Source organism: Puntigrus tetrazona, chromosome 11, assembly GCF_018831695.1.
Source record: "Puntigrus tetrazona isolate hp1 chromosome 11, ASM1883169v1, whole genome shotgun sequence".
NCBI lineage: Eukaryota > Metazoa > Chordata > Actinopteri > Cypriniformes > Cyprinidae > Puntigrus > Puntigrus tetrazona.
In genome coordinates, this window is record NC_056709.1 from 13,369,998 (window position 1) to 13,394,908 (window position 24,911).

Sequence of the window (24,911 nt, forward strand, 5' to 3'; positions counted from 1 at the left end):
CTGTGATGTTACATAACACATGCAAAGTGTTACCAATGCTAAAAAAAACGTTACATTACAAGAGTGTGCAGCTTTTTTAGTCAACTCCAGCACATCTTAAAGACTTTCAAAGGGGGTTAAAATCAGGACTCCGTAGTGACCAATCTTTCCTAGTCTGAGCCTGAGGGATCTCTCTAGTGCATGGGTACGTCTTCCGGCATGGTTCTTTAAGAAACGAAAAGCTACAAGCCGCATTAGTTAGGATTGAAAGAATTGCTGCAAAACATAGTAGAAACTTAGTAACCGCTTCAATTGTAATGCAATTTTAAAATTATAAGTATTTGCTTATTTTTGTGCCAGGGCGGTGTTATTTTATATATACTCTAAATAAAATATAAATGGTCTTTGCTTAAGCTAAACTCAGGCTCTAATCAAAGGAGTGCATTCTGGTCTGATGGATTACACACAAATTAACCCCTTTTTCTCAAAAACCTTACGACTTGCTGCGTTAACGTAGAACAAACGACGAAGAACATGCAATGTGAATATTTATTTCTTCAGGTTAAGGCTCTGCATGGAACAAAGATCTCAAAGTTTGCAGCTGATGAGTTCAGTCTTTTTGCAGTACAGCGTCCTTCTGTCAACTTGTTAACGTCCTTCTGTCATTGAAGGATATTACAAAAGACGGTCCACACAAAAACAGCTATGCAAAGAATTCTCAGCATGCATACTAGAGTTCTTCATCACGGTCTTAAATTTCTCATGTAATGACTCGCATACTCGCTCGCCTTCATCTAAAATTAATTAACTTTATGTCCTGGATCAAGACAGAAAGCCGACTTAACCAACATAAAATATTGGTTTTCAATTTTTTGGCAACGTTTTTATTTCTGCTGGATCGACGGCATCTCTCACGCTGCGAGACCACCAGAAGTATCCTTTCAAGGCAGACCGTTTTCCCCTGGGGACACGCTTTAGACTAATCTCGGAAAAGACGCATGCTATGCTGCGATGATCGCGCACGCTCTGCTCAGTTCCTCCTGACCTGGCGAGTCATATAAAAATCTTTGGATAAGTTGGCGTTTAAAACCTTGTTTTTAAGCTCCGTGCCTGAAGACAAAGTCCTAGATATTTAGAGGTTAACAGTGATACCCATCTCATCCTGGATATTGAGGTAGACTGGCAGTCTGATTATGGAATAGCCTCAGACATCTCACTGACCGTCTGATGCATATCGAACACAACTACCGTTTACATATAATGGCTCTGGACTTTTATCGTTTTCCACATATTTACAAGACTGCAGAGTTCCCGTTCACTATTTTAGGTGCCAAAATGACAAAGTAATTTTTCAGAAAGTTCTTGAAATTAACTTTTTTTTTGCAAGAAAAGGAATTTCCAACAAGACCTGGTGACGGTTTGCCAGGTTAGTATGATCGGATATATTAGTTTATTTGCTATCAGTTAAATAATTTTGGATGCTTAATTCTACATGCTTTTTTTAAATAGAGAAGCCCTAATTTAAATGTTGATTAAGTGGCGTGCAAAAAAACCCAAAAAAACTATTTTTGGTTCCGAACATGTTGGTTAAAAGATGATTTTTGGTCTTAGTGGGACCAGACTTGCTGCGAATAATCAAGTTTCAAACACAAATCACCCAAATGTCCCTCTCATACAATGAAGACGCAACACTCTTTAGAAAAACAGCTTTATTTAAACACTCAACATTGTTATAAAGAATCCCAGATCGAAAAATACAATTGGCACTTAACCTAGACAGCCATACAATTTCATCAATCTGCTCAAGCATCATCAACATCACAATGAAAAAAATAACACGTTCCAGCCTTTTTTCCCTCTCCGAGTTCTGAAATGCATCTTCAGAACTTGTCTTTATATTCATATTTATGCTCTCTTCTGTCAGTCCAGGGTTCCTAAACAAGAGCGACAAAGAAAGAAAATAGATGAACGTAAAGAAACGCTATTAAAACGAATGACTAGTTTTAACAGGACGCCATTTTAAAACAAAAACCTTCGGCGATTTAGGACAGAATGCATTGGACACACTGTGTCCAGACCAGCTTTCAATGCCTTCCGCAAAAACCAAGTGAACCAAACTCTCGACAACAAAAGAGGAATATCTTGATTGAAACAGCGGCGTTATTACCAACCGCCTTCATTACTGAATTCCTAGAATCAAAGGTCTTGGTCTCATATAATCTGACTCCACGGCAGAATACCGTTTGTTTTTTAGGCTTGCGGTTCTTGGAAAATGAGACTTTTGAAGGGAGGAAAGAAATATAGGCAATCAGGATGATCCATAAAACATTCTCCCGCTCCTTTAGACCAATTCCAGCAGGAAATAACATTAAATTATGACTCCCTTACCTTCCAAAAACGCAAACTCATCTATTGCTTCGATAGCATTGTCTGCCAACAGAGAAAAGGCACCAATCATTACAGCATCAACACCACCGATGTTTTTAGTTAATATTCCATTTAAACCTTTTTAGAGTTTGCCATACCCAAGTCTTTGCGTTGAAGAGTTTTTCTCTTTCCCTGCTGTGCATAAACAAGAGCATCCTTCGCGATCATTTCAACAAAAAGCTCCTGCGGGCAGAAGAATAATTAGTACCGTTTTTTTTAAAGTCATCTTTACATACCCAAGTGTAAAGGTGGGGCCATCCGTAAATTTCGTCCTTGGCCCCGTGAAATAAGCCCCTTACGGACCCATCAAAGTTTATGCATCAATTAATCTGCCCTAGTTGGAGCTGAAATTCAGAATATCCAGAAAGACAAGCACTGTATCCACGAACGAGCCTAGACAGAAGTATTAAAATGCTTTTAACAAATAATCCCCTCGCTCACATTATGCATATTTTATGTGTGTCATAGGAGCAGTCAATTTTTCTAGGACGGTGAAAACTTAATCAGAATTTTAACTGCTGAGGCGATTACAGAAAACTGGCTGTTAATAAGCATTTTACACTTTACAAAGCAGTGATAGAAGAGCAAAACAACAGAGATAGAGCTATTCTGGATCGCTGTTGCAAATTCTGCTGGTTTGTCATCATGATCATGTGATTTAGCTGGCTGGTTTTGTTGAAATTGCAAAAAAAATTACACCAATAAGAAAAAGTACAAACACCCCCATATCATCCAATACATTTATGTCTGCCTTTAAAAAAAAAAAATAATAATATATATATATATATATATATATATATATATATATATATATATATATATATATATATATATATATATATATATAAAATAAAAATATATAAAAAAAAAAAAAATATATATATATATATATATATATATATATATATATATATATATATATATATATAAAAAAAAATATATATATATAAAAATATATATATATATATATATATAATTAAAAATAATTATATACATTTAAAAAAATATATTTTTTAAATGCCAGATCATTTCACTAGATAATACCCTTATTCCTCAGCTGGGATCATGCACAGAAACTTTCAAACTGTTGTCTGCCACAAAAGAAATATCTGGGAATGTTTTCCACAAATAAATAAAAATTATTTGCAAATGAAGAAAGAAAGACACGAACATCTCGGATGACATGGGGGTAAATGTAAATGTAAAGTAAATGATCAGGATTTTTTTGGGGGGTTATTCTGGAAGAAGTGAACTAATCCTTTAACTTACAACTTTTTGTATTCATTTAAACTTTTTCGAATAGAGAAAATGTGGTACATTTAGAACAAAAACGTACTAATTTAAATGTGTGCATTTATAGAAAACATCAAAAAGACATGCCAAATAGTAAACTGATGTGTCTGACATACAGAGAGACAGGAAGAGATCAGAAAGAGACAGAGAGAGAGCAGAAATTGACTCGAGAGTCAGATGAATGCTTAAAAAGACAGGCAGAACAGAAATTAGCATCACTGAAATGAGACTGAATAGACCTGATAGATCTAGAAGAAGGGAGGGGGAGCTGGGAGTCCAGCACGTGCGTGTCTGTGTGTGTGTGTGTGTGTGTGTGTGTCTCACCGTGGCTTTAGCTATGATGAAAACAGACTCTTGACTGGCCAGACTCACATCCGGATCGGCTTTCATCAGAGCTTTGATGCGCGACAGCGGTAGCTTGGCGAGCCGGTGCTGCTGCGCGGCCGCGGCCGGCCCGGCCTGCCCGTTCCCCGCGTCCTCCTCCGGCTCGCCGCTCCGGGGCTCGTCCTCAGCTCCGCCGCGGTCCGACTCCGACTCCGCGGGGGCCGCAGACGCAGTCGCAGTCGTCGTCGCCGCCGCCGCCGCCATCGACGCACGCGGCTCTCGCTGTGAAAACGGCTTCCAAACCGAAAGCGGAGCGTCTGATCCTCTCCCGCCAAATCTGACTGTAAACACGAGCTCGAGGCGGTCGGCGGAAGAGACGTCACAGCGCCACGTCATGCTCGCGGGTCAACGCGTTCCATTGAAGAAAGGTCAGGTAAAGTCCATTAAACCACGCGGTTAACAAATTAAGCACTTAAAGGAAGGTCGTTTTTTAATTGACTGCAGATAACATGTTTCCTCGGTTCAGAGAAACTAATTAGTGATAACAGAGGAAGTGCATTCTGTGAAAACATCACTACATCTTTTGGAATCTAGGCTACTTAAAAGTATGGATACATAGAAGAAAGATTTAACAAGGGGGGAAGTAAAAGTAGAAGTAAATAAATGGTGCAATGCTTAAATCTTAAATCTAAAACCATGCCATATACTTAATCCCATGCCATGAATTAATATTTATTGCTTTGTTGTCATCACTTGGTACAGTGGTATACTCTGTTTTTGGTGTATATGGTAATATTTTAAGTTTATTAAATAAATGCAAGGTTTTTTTTTTCATTGATTTTTATATATAAATGTTGATTTGACCGCGCTACTAATTAATGCAGTGCAAATGAAAATAATTGGTGATGTGCAAATGTTTTAATACATCAAACATGTTTATTCGCCCATTTTTCTTAATGAATACAGGGTCGATTCAACCTGCTGTATGCGCTCTTGAGGCCTCGACACACGTTTTTCCACCATCGCAGACACATGAAAATGACCCGATTTGTGGAAATCACGGGTTAAACCTTTCAACCATTATCACCCAAGAAAAAAGAAGTATGGGGTTGAGCCGTTTATTACGGGCTTTTCAGCTACGTTTAAACAGTAAAATCATTTTATTAAACGAACAGATTATAAATAAGGTAAATGCACAAATCTCAGAACGGTTTAAAAATCACTGCTAGAAAAAAAAACTGAACAGGCCTTATCTTACATCAAGTGATGCGTTCCCATCAAAAATAGTATGCTTTTGTCGGCTGTTGGGGTGTGTTACGGTGGACATTATTACGTCCGTCTAATTGGATTAAGCGCCAGTGATCGCTGGAGGATTGAAGACTGTAGAGTGAGAGGTTGTTGTGCTGTTCTCTACGTCCATTCATACAGGCACCAGCATGAAGGATCCGCAGCTACCAGGTAACGTTCGTTTCTTCGTGGGATAGAGTACAGGGAGGGTTTCGAAATTCTTTCGAGATGCATCGTGTAACAGCTGTGTAACATTAGACCCGTCTCGTGCAGCGGTTGTGTGTCAGGTTGCACGGTTTATGAATAATATATCAAATATTCTAAAGATATTTATTCTTACAAGACAAGAATGCGATCCTTTAACTGCATATTAATTACAGCATGCATGGGATGTCGTCATTTTGCCTTTGATTTTGCTTTAAATCTTTAATGGCAACGCTTGATGTTTGATCTTAAATAGCTGTTGTATATTAAATATGATGACCGCTTTCACAGTACAGATGGGTGTCCAGTAGATACATATCATCTTCTGGAGTCTAAGTGATACGTGTGGCGCTTATTTAGAGCTTTCTGTCGATTCTGTGCAAAACACAGTATCGGTATTTAATGAAAACGGTCCTGTGCATTCCTCACCGTTTTCTTTTTTCTTGCAGTATTGGCGTTCGTAACATTGAAAGTAGTTCAGTGGATATCCCGTGTATTTTTAGAAGCGTGTCAAGTCTGCAACCTGTGATGCGTAGTCTTAAAGAGGCTCCTAATCCACCTGTCTTAAAGACTTTCCTATTCAGACTTACAGGCCTGATCTTGCCTAGCGCAGACACGCTGGACATTTGAACTAAAATAGAAAGTACACGCAGTCACGGATTAGGATTATACAGGAACATCTCCGCGACAAATGTCATATTCCAATATGATGGAGTTATTTAATGAAAATCGTCAGAAATCTGTGGTTAAAAGAGTGGGAGCTGTGCTTGCAAGGATTTTGCAAAGCGGCAAGGTTTGAGGTTTTTAAATTTGATTCGAACTTGCATTTAAACGATGCAAAAAATTACATTCATTTACTGTTAATTCGTGAGCGTTTTCTGAATAAGAAATCTGTTGATGAATTGACTGAATGAGACAATAGTTGAGTTGAATTTGATTCATACAGCTGAATTATTTATACAGTGAGAAAAAAGGTAGCATTTTAAATAAACTAGTTTTATTTACGTAAAACAAATATTTTCACCTAAATGCATCATCTTATTAAACATGCATAAAATAAAAATGGCTATAAAAATATAAATACGATAGCTCCTAAATATAGCTTGTAAAATAGCTCGTTTTTTTCGTTTTTAATTTTTTAATTAAAATTGCTGTTTTGTAAAGAACTGAATATGCCGTGACTAGAATACATGATATGAAGCAATAGCCGCGTCGGTCTCCACAGACTCAGACGCTTCCTCTCGTTGACCTTCCATGCCGAAGGAAAGGTTTACAGGAGCTTAACCTTTCAAAGACGGGGTCAACAGGGATCACGAAGTAGGAAATCTGCTTGCAATAGTCTGGAAAATTGAACATCGAGGCCAGTGCCAGAGTCATTTTATTATCATACAAAACCTCCCGTTAGCTATTAATTGTCTCATTATTTATCCTTTTTAAACATATACTTGCTTAAAAAGGTCTTGTAAATGTAACTACATCGCTTGTTCACCAGTGCAGTGAATGGGTGCCGTCAAAACAGACGGAGAGAGGACATTTTAAAAACATTTTGATGATGAATTTGTTTCTTATCAATCACTCAGTGGAGTTAAAATATTGAAATATGAAACGGTACAAAAGGTTAAACTCAGCTGACCTTAAAACGCTCACAGCTCTTATCACAGAGGATCCATAAAATTACATTTATTGAACCTTTTTGTTAACCTCGCTGTTGTTTTTGTTTTTTCTCCCATCCCAGGTACCAAAGCACTAAACGTCTGGGCGAAGCGACATGGGAAAAAGGGAAAGAACGAGCCAGCGGCCCAACCGGCCCAGAAGGAAGCGGAAACACGCAAGGCTCCGGCGCTGACCCCCGAGCAACGAGCGAAGCAGACGGCCTTCGAGAGGGTCCTGTATGACATGTCCAACAACGAGCAGGTCATCGCTGACATAATGCTGGGCCGCAGGATTGCTTTCTATGAACTCAGAGGAGAAATCGGGACCGGGAATTTCTCCCAGGTCAAACTGGGCGTTCACGCTTTGACTAAAGGTGAGACGGCGTGTGTGATGAAGTGAATTGAAATATTGTGAACCGGTTAAAGTCAAGCAGCAGTTGGAAACAAGTCGCAGTTTGCGGTTACATTCTTTAATGGGCATGTGAGGCTTTAGTATAGATGGGGTTTTTTTTCCTAAGAAAATATACAAATAAAAATTTAAATCTATAATTCAATGCGAATATCATAAATCAGAAGCTCAGATCTTTGTTTTGCATTCAGAATGTTTTATTTTAAAATGAAATTCTGTCTGATACCAGTTACTCAATCATGAATAATAATTAAATACATAAGATTAATTAATGTGCAATACATATTAATAATATAATACATGTGTAATTGTGTTATTGGTAATTATATAATTATATATATATATATATATATATATATATATATTCTGTAAGTAATTTTAGAGATTACAGCATTATAACAAACATAATAATATGCATAATATATAAATTTAGAGATTAAAGATATATCGGTTATGAGGTTTGCTGGCTTTTTATTAATACATTATACTTGTTTAATGTTAAGTCTGCATTAGAAAAATCTAAATGGTGTCTAAATGTAAAAACATGTATATCGGTAAATAAATGATACAATACTAATATCTTTATTTTGAATCTCTAATGTTAAGGACATTTAAAATGTGTAATTATTTAATAAAAGTGATTATGTATTTTGTAACATTCGAGTTCGAGCTAGATATTTTGTACGGCCTTATGAGAAAATGTAACTGCATCGCTTGTTCGCCAGCGGATCCACTGCAGTGAATGGGTGCCGTCAAAACAGACTCTCCATTTTAAAAACATTTTGACGATGAATTGTTTTCTTATCGATCACGAAACGTTCATTGATAGACTGGAGTGGTGTGGATCATCGGATGTTTTTTTATCGACTCCTATTCCGACGGCACCCATCCGCTGCATAGCGTTTCCGAGCAAGTGTCAGTTTTGACAAAGAAGCAAATTCATCTGCGTGTCGCAAACGCTCGTTTTTGGATGAACTGCGCCTCGAAACGTCCTCCCCTTTTCTTCCAGTCGTTCGGTGAGCTTAAACCTATTCATCCGCCTCGATTTTTGGCAGGAGAAGAGTTTTCGAAACCCTAGAACCAAGGTCTCTGTTTTACGTCCTGTGCTTTTCCGGCGTTTGATCGCGACTTTACTCTGGGTTTCTGCGGTCTGTCAGTTTGCAGCTCCTGACGGCAGGCGGCACAGTCGAACCGTAGACATCAGTGACCACGAGTTGATCCGCTCGTGTAATCCGCCAGATTTACGTCAGCCCCCCCCTCCGTGAAGCGCTTTAATATTTCTGGTGGCTCGGCGGAGAGGCCTCGTGAAAGCAGGGAGGCCTCTCCGCCGCATACTTTTCAAAGACCTTTACTAAGACTTTAAGATAAAAAGGCCGCTGGAATATTTCTCCGGCTCCCCTGCTGCGTTGAATCGCGGACGTCATTCGCTGTGATTTTTAACCCTCGTCCCTCTCTCTCTGCTTCCACAGAGCGCGTCGCAGTAAAAATTCTCAATAAGGCGCGCCTCGACAAGAAGTCGCAGAACCTTTTCGCCTCAGAGATCGTCTGCATGGAGAAACTCTCCCACCCCAACATCGTGCGTCTGTACGAGGTGCTTGAGACCGGTAAGCATTTGTACCTCGCGATGGAGTACGGCAGCGGAGGGGACCTGTTCTCTCGCATCACCAGCAGGGGGCGCCTGTCGGACCTTGAAAGCAAGCTCGTCTTCGCCCAGATCATCTCTGCCATCAAATACATGGTGAGAGCGGCAAGGCCTTGTCCTCGTCTGACCTGACCGCAGCTCCTGCTTTGCCCGACAAGCATCGCTCACGCTTAGAATTTGAACAGATCCCTCAAAATCGGTATTAAAACTACGTCGTCAAACGTGAATTATTGAGAATAGGTGCTTTGGTACTTTTCTAAGCATTTTGGACTTCCGAGTTTTTATTAAAAGTCAATGAGAATTGATCATGTGTTCAGTTCAGAGTATTTTTGTGAAATTATTTTGCATAGCTGTTCAGCGTTAGATTAGCTAACTGAACATTGTTGCTGTATTTTTACTGATTTTTTTACTGAAATTACACTACCGTTTAGATTTTTATATTTTTCCAGTTTATACTTCAGCACTAAATGTAGAAAAAGTGTCAGTAAAGACATGTGAAGTTACAAGATATTTATTTTTATCAATGCTAAAAAAAGGTTTTTACGTCCTGGTTTTCACATATTTTAAACAGCATAACTGCTTTCATTGTCGATAATCGCAAATGTAGCAGCAAATCGGCGTACTGGAATGATTTCTGTAGGATCATGTGACACTGAAAACACATTAGATTGCACAATATATTCAAAAATGAAACGGTCAAAAACATAAAAAAAGAAAGACCCCAAACTTTAGTGAAGATCGCGAATTATATTTTAATTAGTAAATAGTAAAACACTTAGCGTTATTATAATAATAGTTCATATTAGTTCTGTAATGGATGCACTTTTTTTTAATGACAGACCAAAACCCTGTATGATAAATATAGTTAATTAAGACTGATCAGCAAAATTAATTGAATTAGTTTAATTAGAATTGGCCAGTTTAAACTTAAACATTTTAACTTGTGTATTTATGCATGTGTGTGTATATATATATATATATATATATATATATATATATATATATATATATATATATATATATATATATATATATATATATATATATATATATATATATATATATATATATATATGTATATGTATATTTATTTATTTATTTATTTTTATATATACACACATACGTATATATGTCCCTGGAGCACAAAAGAAATCATTAGTATCTCATGTATTGTAGCAATAGTATTTCTCAAAAAAAATACATTTCTATGATACAAATCATCTGTTTATATTAAGTGACAGTCATGTTTCCAACATCGCATTGCTACAGACTTATTTTCACGCGATTCAGTCTAACGGCTCTCCACTGTTTGCTTTTCAGCATGAAAGCAACGTCGTCCATCGCGACCTGAAAGCCGAAAACGTTTTTTACACCACGTGCTACTGCATCAAAGTGGGCGACTTCGGTTTCAGCGTGGTCAGCGAGCCGGGCGAAACTCTCAACACGTTTTGCGGCTCCCCGCCGTACGCGGCCCCCGAGCTGTTCAGAGACAAAAGCTACGTGGGGCGCCACGTGGACGTCTGGGCGCTGGGCGTCCTGCTCTACTTCATGGTGACCGCCACGATGCCTTTCTACGCCGACAACTTAGGCCGCCTGAAACGCTGCATCCTGCAGGGGGCGTACAGCATCCCTCCCTACGTCCCCGACTCCTGCCAGCTGGCCATCAAAGGCATGCTGAGGCCGGTGCCTGTGGACCGCACCGCGGTGTCACAGCTGATGGCGTGCTCCTGGCTGAGGGGCGTCGAATACCCCAAACCCTATCCTGCGTTCAGCGCGACGCCCAACTTCCTGGCTGACCCCGCGAAGAGCCTGTGCGTGGAGGAACGGGAAGTGAAGTCGGCCCTGAACGAGCTGGGCATCAGTGGCACGCACCTGCAGAATAACACCTGCACTGACTGCCGCAGCCCGATAACAGGGATCTACCGTATCCTGCTGCACCGCATCCAGAAGAGGAGATCCGTGGAAGCCGTGGGATATTCCGGCCTGTACCCGGAGGATTTCGGCACTAAGGCGTACTGGGCCAACAACGCGACTGCTAAACACAATCCTTCCGCGGTGTGCAACGTCTTATGAAGAGCTCTTTTTAATGGCTCGTGGATGGAAGCAATGCTTGGGGAAGTAATGAACTGACGTGTATGAAATTGTGCCGATTTGATTACGAATCCCAGCGCACCAGAGTCGATTACCGAGAACATTTGATCATGTTTTTTGTCAAATCTGTTGATCTGCTGCTGAATCTAGTACTGTAAGTGATGTAATGACGGCTCGACAGCACTGTAGCCCACTTGCTGAAATGAATCTTTTTTTTCCTTTTTAGAGAATCGGAAACGTACAGAGCAACAAGCGTAGCCCGATTCCCGATATGGCTCTTACGAGACGGTTCTTTTTAATGATTCAAGAACATACATTGCACCAAGTGTAGCCCGATTGCCGAAATGAATCACTCTTATGAGTCAGTACTTTTAAACGAATCTAAATGCAGCACAACAAGTGTAGCCTGATTCCAGAAACGAATCACTCGTTTGAGTCAGTTCTTTTAAACGAATCTAAATACAGAGCAACAAGTGTAGCCCGATTCCAGAAACGAATCACTCGTTTGAGTCGGTTCTTTTAAACGAATCTAAATGCAGCACAACAAGTGTAGCCCGATTCCAGAAACGAATCACTCGTTTGAGTCAGTTCTTTTAAACGAATCTAAATGCAGCACAACAAGTGTAGCCTGATTCCAGAAACGAATCACTCGTTTGAGTCAGTTCTTTTAAACGAATCTAAATACAGAGCAACAAGTGTAGCCCGATTCCAGAAACGAATCACTCGTTTGAGTCGGTTCTTTTGAACAAATCTATATACAGCGCATCAAGTGAAGCCTGATTCCTGAACTGGCTCTTACGAGGCATTCAAATCAAGAACATGACTCGAATACGAATGACTCTAAGTCATTTTCTTTTAGGGAATCATACATGTAGACCAATTCTAATAAAAGTTAATTATTTTAGTGAATTAAAGTACAGTGCACCAGGTGTAGCCCACTTGCTGAAATAAATGACTCTTACAAGCCTATTCATAATAGCTAATCGAAACGTTCTTTGTACAGTGCATCAAGTTTAGCCTAATTCCCAAAGTAAAAGTCTGCTCTTTTTAATAATTCTAAATGCATTAAAAGAAATGTAGCTGGATTGCCAGAACATCTCATAAAAGATGGCTCTTTTCAATAAATCAAGAAGATACAGTGCATCAAATGTAGCCTAAAACATGTGTATGATTCCCAAAATGAATGACTCTTACAGGTTATTTTCTTTTAGTGAATCAAAAACATACTGTGCATTAATTGCAGAGCGAACGATTGATTCAAACGAATGATTCAAACCGGCGCTTTCAGTGAATCAAAACACAGTTCAGATGTTTTCCGAATTTTCAATTTTCAATTTTGAAAGAAATGTTACAACGAGCCTGTTGTTTTCAGCTAATCAAAAACGTACATCGTGAGGGCCTGGTTCACGAAATGACCTTTTTGTAGGGAACGGCTCAAAAAAACGGGACCGAATCATCGTAACTGATTCAATTCGGTTCAGTTTTTAGAACCTCACTTAAAAATGTTGATAGCTGCTTTCAATTTAACAGCCTGTGCGTTAGCCTAAATATACAAATCAAAACATTTTACGTAAGCACACACACACACACACACTAACGGAGGACGTTTTATTTAGCAGTCGATCACTAAGTGGTCATTTACTGTTGCCAAGTTGAATAAGGAGACACGGCCAATGCTTAACGGTTAGGAAAACATTCGATACATTGATTGAGAAGTCGTTCGTTTGATAGAGGCCTAGTCTGAGCCGCAGCTTTAGTCTGAGTGTCATATGCGAGTAAATATTTGCAATAAACCGGTTAATGGCTGCTCTGGCCTTGTGTAACAAAGTTCACATGTATTTGCACAAAAGCCTGACAGATTTGATGGACTCTACTGCCATCTGTTTCTATTAAAATAACCGCTTAGCAATCATTTGCTGATCTCAGGCGGGGGTTACATTAAATGTGCGACGCGAAGGATTAAACGCTAATCGGCTGTTAATCCAAATTAGCGTGGTGCTTTAAAAAAAAAAGCTGTTACTTTATAGTCTATAGAGTTAATCACCTTTATGCTAAGGGAAACAAGCCGTGGCACATTCATATTAGGAATGGAGGAGATCTGCCAAGACGCTGTTTATACAGGCATAATAGCGTTTTGTAGTGACACACATATGCCTTCGACTTTCTAAATCACATCTAGAAGCGCGTTTCATGTTACTGAACCTCATATCGCTCATCGATCGGTTATCCATTCGCAGCGGAGCGCGTGATTTGATGCGCGATCGCACGTTAACGTTTAGCTTTTCGTTCGAGACCAATATGTCGCCGATAGCCGACGTGATGCGTAACGTGTCACGCAAATGTCAGATGCTGCACGAAAATGCATCGTGTTACATTTTTGTATAACGAGTGCGAGAAAATGTGCTAGAAGAAAGCTCAAGGGGCTTCGTGCCATGCATGTGTTTTGTTTTGTTTCAATTTGGCGCGAAATGTATGGATTTCTGAACTTTCTAAGCTTCAATAAAAGTATGTATGCGTCTCTATAACGCAAGAAAACAAGCTTCGGAACTCGTAGTGTTCGTTTATTTTCTCACGTGACGCATTTTGTTCTGATGAATTAGGAAAGCGCTCAAAACAAATAGTAAATATGTATCCTGGTAATTAATAAAACTTAACCATCCAGTAATCCAAATAACCAATCACAGCTGTTTATTTTGAACCGAATCCTCTTCATTTCTCGATATCCAGTGGGACTGCATTAACCGTTATTCGGTTTTTCCGAGCCAACCAATATATTGTCCCAGTCGGCCGCATAAACACTGTTCCTGATTACTGCTAAGCTCGTGAAGCTTAGACTCTCTTATCATGAACATCTCTCTCGTAACAGCCTGTCTTCACGGCAACGGGACCCTTGCGTAAACATCCTTTCAAATCCTCCTCAGACGTGCAAAGCATGCCAGAGATTTACTGTCCTCGGAACGAACGGTTCCTTTCCCCCGGTCTGTGTGAATTCGTTCGGCCTCGATTTCGCAACGCTCGCGCGCTTCCTGCATGCTACCAGTCGGTGCTTGCAGCCTTCACGGTTTCTTCAAAGTGATTGGCAGTCCGCTGGCTTTTACAACGCTCTCCTCGGTGGCTCATTTCAGACTTGTTCTCACACGCTTTGGCAGCAAAAAGTGCATGGATGAGTGAAGATAAGCAAAAGACCGCTGGTGTGCCGTGATATCAAATGCTTACTGCTACCATATCTTTCACAGAGCTAACATGCAATTTATCCATTTAAATACGTCCTTTTTTTTAGTGTGCAAAATCTCCTGTTAAACTGCTTTTCTAAATTGCCTCAATTATTAAAATAAGATTGCGCTGGCAAAGCATTTCCACCACCTCACTGACTATAAAATAATATACCTTTCATTTATAAATGCCTTATATTGTATTAATTACACTGTAAAAAAATCTAATATTTAAAGTGAACAACTGGAAGCTGAATACTACGGGAAAAGATATGGTGATGCATTTTTTTGGTTTTACGCTTTTAAGTTAAATTTACAGTTAAATACCGTATTTTTTACGAACCGATATTAAGTTAATATACCAACCTGTAGAAGGTGCTCGGTGTCATTCACACAAACACTAAACACCCTCATGGTGAAATATGCAATAAACATTCATTCTAGATGTAGATTAGATGTAACGTACAACCCTAATAAACACAACTGATAAGAAAAACGAAGGAGAAACAAAAAAAAAAAAAGTCAAATTCAAATGCAATCCAGGGAATTCTGGGGAAATCAATTTATGTTTTTTCCCTGAAAAATTCACGGGAATTTACCATTAACTGTTTTTTTTTTTTTTTTTTCATTTTTTACAGTTTAATTTAATTCATTAATAATGCTGAAGAAAGTGAAAAAGTATTAATCCATAGCGTTTGATTTCTTATCGTAACATAACATATTTCTTATTATTCCTCTAACCATTTCCACGAACCCCTTTTTCACCCAAAAGTGCTGTGTTTTAATCGTCCTTGAAGCATCTGACTGCTTCTGCATACCACGGTCAGCAGAAGCGAGGGAAAAAATGTATTTTACCTTCGAAATCCGCATATTCATCTCATAAACAGAAAGTCACATACAACTAGAATACTTCGAAGCTCATTAAAAGACACCCTAATTTTCATTTTTGGGTGAACTAATTTTTAATTGTATTATACGTGCGCTTGTGATGTACTTCAAATTTGAAAAATAATAATTACTTGCAGATAGTATAGTATTCACTAAATAGAAGTCCTTAATTTCCAGCGATCAACTGCCTTTAAGTGAAAATTGAGTGTGTTTGCTGTTGTCCTTTTTCGCCTTCAAAGCAGGAAAGCACTCTTAGGTTTAACTAAACGCATTTCATATCAGTTCACTTTAAAAGCGTCCGCAACATTTTAGTGCATCGCTCTCCGTGCTTCTTCTGCGTGAACGCTGTGCAACGAAATTAGATGAAGTTGTTTTGACTCTGGATCATTGCAACGGTTTCTTAATAAATATCTCAGCACGTTTATCTCATTCGGTGTATAAATCAGAGACTGCTGACCTATCAAGAGTGGATGACCTGGTCTGCAAAACGTGAGAATATCCCCCCCGTCATTAATTTTGGGAAGCGGTTATCTTAGGGGTTTCCTCCCTCGAGCGAACATCAGCGTCTAAAGTTATAAAGTGTAGAAATGAATCAGACTTTTAAAAATTGAAAGGACACAGACGGGCTAAGAGCATGTGAAATAGTCCGTGCTATAGGCAGACGCTTTTCGTTTCCGAGCACTTGTAACATTTCTCATGGCTGCCGGCCAGCAGAACCCTCTTTATCGTCTAATGATGCAACGACAAGTTTGGAGTCGTTGGTGGAAGCGGCAGACGCTGATGACACACCGTCCCGCACAGAGAGTGTGAGAAAGGCTGACGGTGACAGGTTTCTTTGCGATGTTTGCACTGTAGGGACAAAAGCCGCTCAGTCACGCGATAGTGTCATGTATTTAGCAAACCGTAACAGCTTCAGGTTTATTTATTGGTGTGGATGGAAATGAAAAAGGTTAGGGCTGTCGGGTGAAAAAAAAATTATGTTTAGCGCATTGCAAAAAAAAAAAAACTCTCAAAAGATAGTTACTATTTTTGTGTTTGATGGAAAAAAAAACTAAAAAGGCATTTGCTTTAAATATTTTTGTTCAACACACATAAAAAGCTGTTGAGATATATATATGTATATATATATATATATATATATATATATATATATATATATATATATATATGTATGTGTGTGTATATGTGTGTATATGTGTATGTATATATATATATATATATATATATATATATATATATATATATATATTTATTTGTAAATATATGTGTATATGTGTAAATATATATATATATATATATATATATATATATATATATATATATATATATATATATATATATATATATATATATACACACACATATATAAATTAGAACTAGCTTCCCGCTGTTTCCACTGCATGCATTTATATGCATTTGTATTTATTTGTTGAGTGTGCGCTGGCGTCCAGCGCTCGCGTTCAGACTCCTCCTGTGAAGACTACGAGAGTAAAGACATACGACTTTTCCTGCGCGACTTTAACTGAGCAACGCACTTAAGTACATTTTCCTTCATTCTCTTACACATCTTCACTTCCTCTTTTCTACCTCTATCATGTGTCTCCAACTCATTCCGGTTGTCTCTCGACCTCGCCCTAACAACCCACGCAGACGACAGTGCACTCCTACTAACCTACGCTCTGTCCCTACATCCTCTACTACACCCCTATCTTTCTCTGTTGGTCTGTGGAATTGCCAGTCAGCTGTCAACAAAGCTGACTTCATTTCTGCTTTTTCTTTACATTCTTCACTCAACATTCTGGGATTGACGGAGACCTGGATTCGTCCAGAAGACTCAGCAACCCCAGCGGCTCTAGCCAACAATCACTCTTTCTCACATACACCTCGTCAGGTTGGCCGGGGTGGGGGCACTGGTCTGCTCATCCCAAACAATTGGAAATATTCAACCAACTCACTTGTATGTAATTACATCTCTTTTGAATTTCATGCTATCACAGTTACTACTCCGACAAAATTCCACATAGTGGTAATCCACCGCCCCCCTGGACATATTCTAGACACCTTCCTAGAGGAGCTGGATGGATTATTGTCATCTTTTACAGACGAAGGCACTCCACTCCTACTCTTCGGGGACTTCAACATTCATCTTGACAAACCTTACGCTACGCACTTCCATTCACTTCTAGCTTCATTTGACCTCAAACGCCTCATCACGACAAGCACCCACAAATCAGGCAACCAACTTGATTTAATTTACACACGCAGTTGTACTGCAGACACCATTTCAGTACAACCGCTTCACATCTCTGACCATTTCCTTCTTACATTTCAACTGCATTTTCCTATCTCTGCGCAACCAACCCCTATACCGGTTACTTTCCGACGTAACCTTCGTTCCCTTTCTCCCTCCCATCACTCCTCTGCTGTGTCCTCCTCCCTTCCCTCACCTACCCATTTCTCTTCTTTGGATGTGAATGCAGCTACAGATACCTTGTTCAGTGCTCTAACCTCCTGTCTAGACGACATCTGCCCTCTCTCCTCCAGGCCAGCACGGACTGCCACCTCTAGCCCCTGGTTGTCTGATGTTCTCCATGAGCATCGGGTCAAACTCAGGGCAGCGGAGAGAAAGTGGCGCAAATCTAAAGATCTGACAGACCTAAGCAGGTATCAGACTTTGCTTTCTTCCTTCTCTGCCGAAATCCACACTGCCAAATCATCATACTTCCAAAACAAGATCAACAACACTTCAGACACACGTAAGCTCTTCAGATCATTTAACTCCTGCTCTATCCCCTCCACCACCTCCCACCACCTCAATATCACCTGACGATTTTGCCACATTTTTTACAAACAAAACAAAAGCGATCAGTAGCCAGTTCTCAGCCCCCCCAACGCACAACCTTCAACCAACCGCATCGACTACCGATTCCTCCACTTTCTCCTTCTGCTCCCTCACTGAGGCAGAAGTATCCAAACTTCTCCTCTCCAGCCATCCAACAACATGTCCGCTAGACCCCATACTCTCTCATCTTCTGCAAGCAATCTCCCCCACAGTCTTGCCGGCACTCACGCACATCATCAACACATCTCTCCTCACAGGCACCTTCCCCACAGCATTTAAGCAGGCTCGGGTAACCCCACTGCTCAAAAAGCCCACTTTAAACACTTCCCTTATTGATAACTACAGGCCAGTCTCTCTTCTTCCATTCATAGCAAAAACACTTGAAAGAGTGGTTTTCAACCAGGTATCACTGTTTCTTTCGCAAAACAACAAACTGGACCATAACCAATCAGGTTTCAGGTGCGGCCATTCAACTGAGACTGCGCTGCTCTCAGTCACTGCGGCCCTGCGGACTGCAAGAGCTGAATCCAAATCATCAGTTCTCATTCTGCTGGATCTATCCGCTGCTTTTGACACTGTGAATCATCCGATCCTGCTGTCTACCCTCATCACTGGGCATCTCTGGGATCCCACTTCGTTGGTTCGAATCCTATCTCACTGGTAGGTTTTTTAGGGTGGCCTGGGGAGGAGATGTATCCACAGCACATCAACTGGTCACTGGGGTTCCTCAGGGATCGGTTCTTGGACCCCTCCTCTTCTCCATTTACACTACATCACTAGGCCCCATCATACAGGCTCACGGCTTCTCCAACCACTGCTATGCCGATGACACACAGCTCTACCTCTCGTTTCATCCAGATGATCCAACGGTAGCTACTCGGATCTCGGGTTGCCTGGCGGACATCTCGACATGGATGCAAGAGTACCACCTACAGCTCAACCTGACAAAGACTGAGCTGCTTGTATTCCCTGCCACTCCAACTACAGCATGACTTCACCATCCAGCTAGGTTCTTCGTCAATTGCCCCATCAACCTCAGTCAAGAAATCTTGGTGTAATCCTCGATGACCAACTAACCTTCAAAGATCACATTGCAAAGACTGCTCGATCCTGCAGGTTTGCACTACACAACATCAGAAAGATCAGGCCCTTTCTAACAGAGAAAGCTGCACAGCTACTTGTCCAGGCCCTTGTCATTTCTAGACTGGACTACTGCAATGCTCTTCTGGCTGGACTTCCATCAAACACAATAAAACCTCTACAAATGATTCAGAATGCAGCAGCACGGCTGGTATTCAATGAGCCCAAGAGAACCCATGTTACTCCTCTCTTTATCTCCTTACATTGGCTACCGATTGCAGCTCGCATCAAGTTCAAGGCACTGATGCTTGCATATAGAACAACCACAGACTCGGCACCGGTCTACTTCCACTCACTATTACAAATCTACACACCCTCTAGAAGTCTGAGATCTGCCTCGTGGTACCATCTCAAAGAGGCTCGAAATCACTCTCCAGAACTTTCTCGTTCTCTGTTCCTGGCTGGTGGAACGATCTTCCCGTACATATCCGGAATGCTGGATCTCTGTCAATCTTTAAGAAACTGCTGAAAACTCACATCTTTCAGCAATACCTGACCTCATCATAAAAAAAAAAAAAAAATGTATACTCTCACTGTCTCTGTCTCACTTCTCCTCCCCCTTGTTTATTCCTTCCCTTCTGGCATGTACTAATTTGAACACTCCCTGTGACTGGGTGTTATAAGCACTTACTCTGTCTGTTTGTCTCTCAAAAAATGAATCGCTGTTGTACTCTCAATTGTAAGTCGCTTTGGATAAAAGCGTCTGCAAAATGACTAAATGTAAATGTAAATATAAATGTAAATTCAAATGTAATATACATATATATACATACACACACACATATATATATATATATATATATATATATATATATATATATATATATATACATATATATACATACACACACACACACACACACATATATATATACATGTATATTTAAAAATGAAATTATACTATCAATATAAAACTAAAACACTTTTAAAATAGTCACTTTGTTGGTGAGTGAGTCATTCAATCAACTGACTCATTCAAGAACAAATTAAACGATGGATCTCATTATAAAATGAACATCTTTTGTACCTTATTTCTGAAAGTGAATGAGGTCTTCCCAAACATTTTTACAGTGAAAGTGTATCAAAAAAAGTTTAGAGGCATATTGTTTTGAACTCTTTTCCTTAAAACAAGGCACACACGGACCACAGGCTTTTACTTATCATATTTAAAAAAAAATATTTTAAAGCTTATGCTAGCTCCAAAATAAGTGACATTAAAGCTCTACAATGTGTTCACACAAATCTATTTTCCGCTATGGAGGAACACTACACGTTTAGTCCCCTAAAAGCCGTAGCTGTCTGTGAGAAACCGATTGAAGCTAGTCTGTGAACGCCATGCAATTCTGCCATCTGAGGCTAATAAAAAAGAGCCCATCTTTTATCTAAAGGCAAAAAAGCATGAAGAAAGTTAGAAATTTTATGGCCTTCTAATTAAGAAACAAGCATGACAATTAATTACATGTGTGTAAAAGAGTGAGAGAAGCACAGCTGAAAAAGGTTTAGACCAAAGAGATTTCATTCTGGCATCATTTGTTCTCCCGCCTGTCGTTCCAAATATGACTTTCTTTGTCCTGCGTAGATGCCGATAAAGAAAACATCTCGGTGTTTATGCATATACATAATTATAGTTTTTCTTTTGTATTCCAAATAAAGCCTTTTGGGTTCGGACCAGCATCACTGTTTATCTTTCTCTTTGTGTTACGACAGAATTCTACTTTTGCGCCCCTACGTTAAGTCAATGCGCTTTGACTTTGCCTTGTTTTCTTCTTTTCATTTCCAGTTAAAATCAACTTTATTGCCAACGTTAACACATAGGAGGGATCGGTAAAAATGCGAAAACAGATGTTGGACCAGTAACTAAAAACTTCATTTGAAAGCTCTTATTTGGATGTACACGTATAGCTTCAGTCCCTTTTTTGAATCTCGAAAGCCTGCGAGTCACTGTGTGTTTTTGCAGTATGGAAAAGCGCGGCATTAAAGCGATAGTTCGCCCCGAAAAACGAATGGCTTTCACCAAGTGCTCACCCTCACGTCGTTCAGAGCCCAAGATCTCTTTGACCCTACGTAGACAGCAATGCAACTGCTTCAAAAAAAGGTACGAGGACACTGTTAAAGCAGTCCGTGTGATATCAGTGTTTCAACTTTGATTCAGTGAATCTGTCATAAAAGCGCACAATTAAAAAAAAAGACTCTCTGGGAGTGTTTCGTTGCTATCTTTGGCGGGTCTGAGGGGTCTCGCGTTTCATCAAAAATATCCTAAGTTGAGTGACGAAGAAACTGATATGGATTTAAAGCTATGAGTAAATACCAACGAGAGTTAGTGTGAACCGAATGTTATGAAAATAGACTGGAATAAAATACCCCACTTTAGCAGTGTCCTCAATTTCGCAGTGCTCTAAAAATACCGCAACCTAAAATGTACTACAGAAAATTGCTTATCTAAACATATTTGCAATTGCACGTATATAACGCTCTGAAATGAGCTCGCAATTGAAAATGTTTTCACCTTAAACGTCATTTTGAATAACACTTATATACTCAATGCTGCCGTGTATCAGTCAAAGCGTTTAAGCACATTACAAATACACAATCAAGCGAGCTCATTATTCGATTTTTTTGCACGGTTTCCTCCTTTAAAGGCCAAATGATTTTTTTAGATGGCTCGTCACGTGCGGGACTGGAATTTAATAGCGTTCTGGCGCAAAGGCGAAAGGCATTATGCTTTTACGAATGGGGTTTTTGCCTCGCGCGGCGAGATTAAATGGATGCGATGACAGCTTTAGACCCGGGGTATTTGAGTCGGAGCTATTTGGCACGAAATGGAGAAACTCGACTCAGTAATTCATCTCACCCCAGCAAGTTTAGGCATCGCCTGTCGCACCTCGCGTTGATACTTCGACAAATTGAAAGAAACGAGATAAGAACCCTCTAAATCGATCACAAAGAGCTGAACGAGAGCTAACACATGCTTCATGGCACTGAACCAGCAGCGCAAATTCATTTTTTAAAGGCTTGCGTTTCTCATTAAGCAATTAATATCTCATGCATAGGCTCAATTAAGCGTGTCTGCTGTTATCGTTTCATTTTATTAGTATTTCTATGGATTATTGCACTCTAGAATGCTATATTAGTATTGTTATGAATTGTTGCACTCTAGAATGCTAGTTCAGGTGGATATAAAAAGAAAACCACATGACAATTCAAATGCACAACTGCAACTCTTTATTTTAAAAAAATGCATTAAATGTATATGTACTGACCTCTTACCAACTCAAACACACACGCACACGCACGCACGCACGCAGAAACACGAACACACTTACGCAGGCTATACTGTTCACAGATTATATTGGGCTAAAAATATGTAAAAAGTTTCTTTACAAAGCTTGGAGGCAAAGAGAGCAAACATTCACAGTTCGTACATTCACGTTGTTCTGATACAATGAACCGAAGCGGGCCATACATCACGGTTCATTATGAACCTCTGCATGAAGATAGCAATTCATAGGTGTGGGAAATATGAATCAGCAGGATTGATAGTGGTATAAACTATATACTGTTACACCGGCGTGTTGGTGACATTAACATATTTTGCGTTAACACACAGTTCAGTCCTCTGCACACTACGCACTGACAGTGTTTTTCTCGTTCAGTTTCTGTTTCAGCGGTTGTATCCAAGGCAGTCTCGGATCGACACAGATCGTCCTTGAATTCTTCAGCTTCAAGCTGTTTGGAAAAATGAGAAAGAGACATCCATGAGTGAGCGTTTAGCTGCCGCGCGAGATCAAGCGTCGCCGGGCTCCCAGCCGTTAAAGCGTGGAAGTGTTTGACGTGGTACTCACACAACGGCGGGAATGTTGCATCCTCCGTCGGTTTCCTGCGCTCTGTAACCCACGACATGTCTCCTGATGGTTTTCTTTACAGCCGCGTACCTCAAACAGCAGTTTTCGTAGGATCCTGGGAACGAATCGCATTAAATGAATCGAGAAATGTGTAAAAGCATGCATTTTCATGCAAACTCCGATTTAAATTGTTACGCTATAAAAAGTGGCAACTGCGCTTGCTACCTATTTTCATCCAATTTAACCCAAAATGACTGTATAAATTAGTTTAAATAGGCTTGAATAAAACCAGATAACTCAGATGCTCGTGATTTTTATTTATGCATATACTCTTCACGCTTCTTTGGAGTTAAATCATTTAATAGGCAAAAGATGAATGAAATGTTGCAGAAACGACTTCTGAAAATGTGCAATAAACTATTATTAATATCATTAAGTCAATCGGGTTCTTACCTTGTGCCACACTGGGATACATGCAAGCCAGCAGCAGGAGAAGAAACAGGGCATGAAACTTCATGGTTGAGTGCTGCCTTTCCATATAAGCTGCAAGAAAAGCCAGGGAGGTGTTTAGTGCAGTGTATTTTTACGATGTGCATCCACTAACAGAAAAACCTGTTGCCGTAAAGCGCTGAAGGGTCTAGTGTACCTCAGAGATTTCTCAGAAGAGTGAGGTTTTTCTTCTGCCGGAGCCGCTCTTATCTCCTCCTTTCGCTCGTTTCAGTTTTTATAGCAACAAAACATGACACTCTGCCACGCCCCCCCCCGTCACATTTTGCCTAGATTTCACATGAGCAGATGTTAATGTGAAAGTCGATTGACTTTATTGTTTTGACAGATCGCAGTTGACTGAAGACGTTCTGCACGACAAACACAAACAGGATGCCTGAAGCGACATCTCTAATATCTCAAAAGACATATTCGGTCAGCTCTGAGAGGTTTCAGGGAAAGAGTGGTTTTTTTTTTTCTCCATCGGCCCCCATTTCTCACCCCGGCTTGGTGTTGCACAATACAGCATCTTTGCCAACCCCTCCCACTCCCTTCTCGTGGCCCGCGAGCCAATACAAACATAAGAAACTCAATCATTGTGCAACAAGATTCCCCTAAATTGATCGCGCTTTTAAAGATGTCCAGAGCCACACGTGTGGGCTTGTGTCACTGAATCTTTTTCCTCCCTCGTGCGTGTCTCAGCTCTTTCCTGTCTCGGCCTCGATCTGACCTCGATCCGACCCAAACTGCAGCATCTCGGCCCCCGTCTTTTAGGAGAGACGTAGACGTCTTCGTGACAGCTAGTGATCTTTTGCGGGTCTTTGACAAAAGGCTGACAGCGGTTCAGCACGGGGGAATTCCGACTTGTAACAAACGGCATAGTTATCTTTCGGCGCATTTTGCTTCGATGCTTCCAGACTGCCGCGCGACCTTTAGACCTGGAATTCTGCTGAAAGCGCCGTTTTTAATTGAACGTTCCACTCCTCCGCCGAGTCTTGACACTCGAGGGCATGAAGCAAGGGTCAGATTTCGCTGCTAGCAAAGAAAACGTCGCGTTCGCTTTCAAAGAACGTTAGAAGACGCTCCTCTTTGGGGACTAATATTTTTATGTTTCCCAGGCAAAACCCGATTGCTGGAATGTTAAATAGTCCCATATGGAGAAATGGGGTCTTGATCCTTTTTGTAAACGTTCC

The 24,911-nt window shown here is 40.1% G+C and overlaps 2 protein-coding genes across 3 annotated transcripts; one reads left to right on the forward strand and one right to left on the reverse strand.

Annotated features, from left to right (window-relative positions):
* The first annotated feature begins 4,023 nt into the window (after nt 1–4,023).
* LOC122354403 (serine/threonine-protein kinase NIM1) lies at nt 4,024–13,846 on the forward strand. 2 transcript variants are annotated; one of them, XM_043252564.1, is made up of 4 exons: nt 4,024–4,451; nt 7,250–7,540; nt 9,045–9,313; nt 10,538–13,846. In XM_043252564.1, the coding sequence occupies exons 1-4, from the start codon at nt 4,100–4,102 to the stop codon at nt 11,288–11,290; spliced, it is 1,665 nt and encodes a 554-aa protein (XP_043108499.1). In that variant the 5' UTR covers nt 4,024–4,099; the 3' UTR covers nt 11,291–13,846. The 2 variants fall into 2 exon arrangements, with proteins under 2 accessions (XP_043108499.1, XP_043108500.1); XM_043252565.1 differs by lacking the exon at nt 4,024–4,451 and adding an exon at nt 4,530–5,481.
* Nucleotides 13,847–22,595: 8,749 nt separating this feature from the next.
* Nucleotides 22,596–24,011, reverse strand: ccl25b (chemokine (C-C motif) ligand 25b). The gene is made up of 4 exons (XM_043251368.1): nt 23,879–24,011; nt 23,686–23,775; nt 23,233–23,347; nt 22,596–23,116 (listed from the first exon to the last, which is right to left on the reverse strand). Exons 2-4 carry the CDS (start codon nt 23,768–23,770, stop codon nt 23,014–23,016), a joined length of 303 nt encoding a protein of 100 aa, XP_043107303.1. The 5' UTR covers nt 23,771–23,775; nt 23,879–24,011; the 3' UTR covers nt 22,596–23,013.
* Nucleotides 24,012–24,911: the final 900 nt, after the last annotated feature.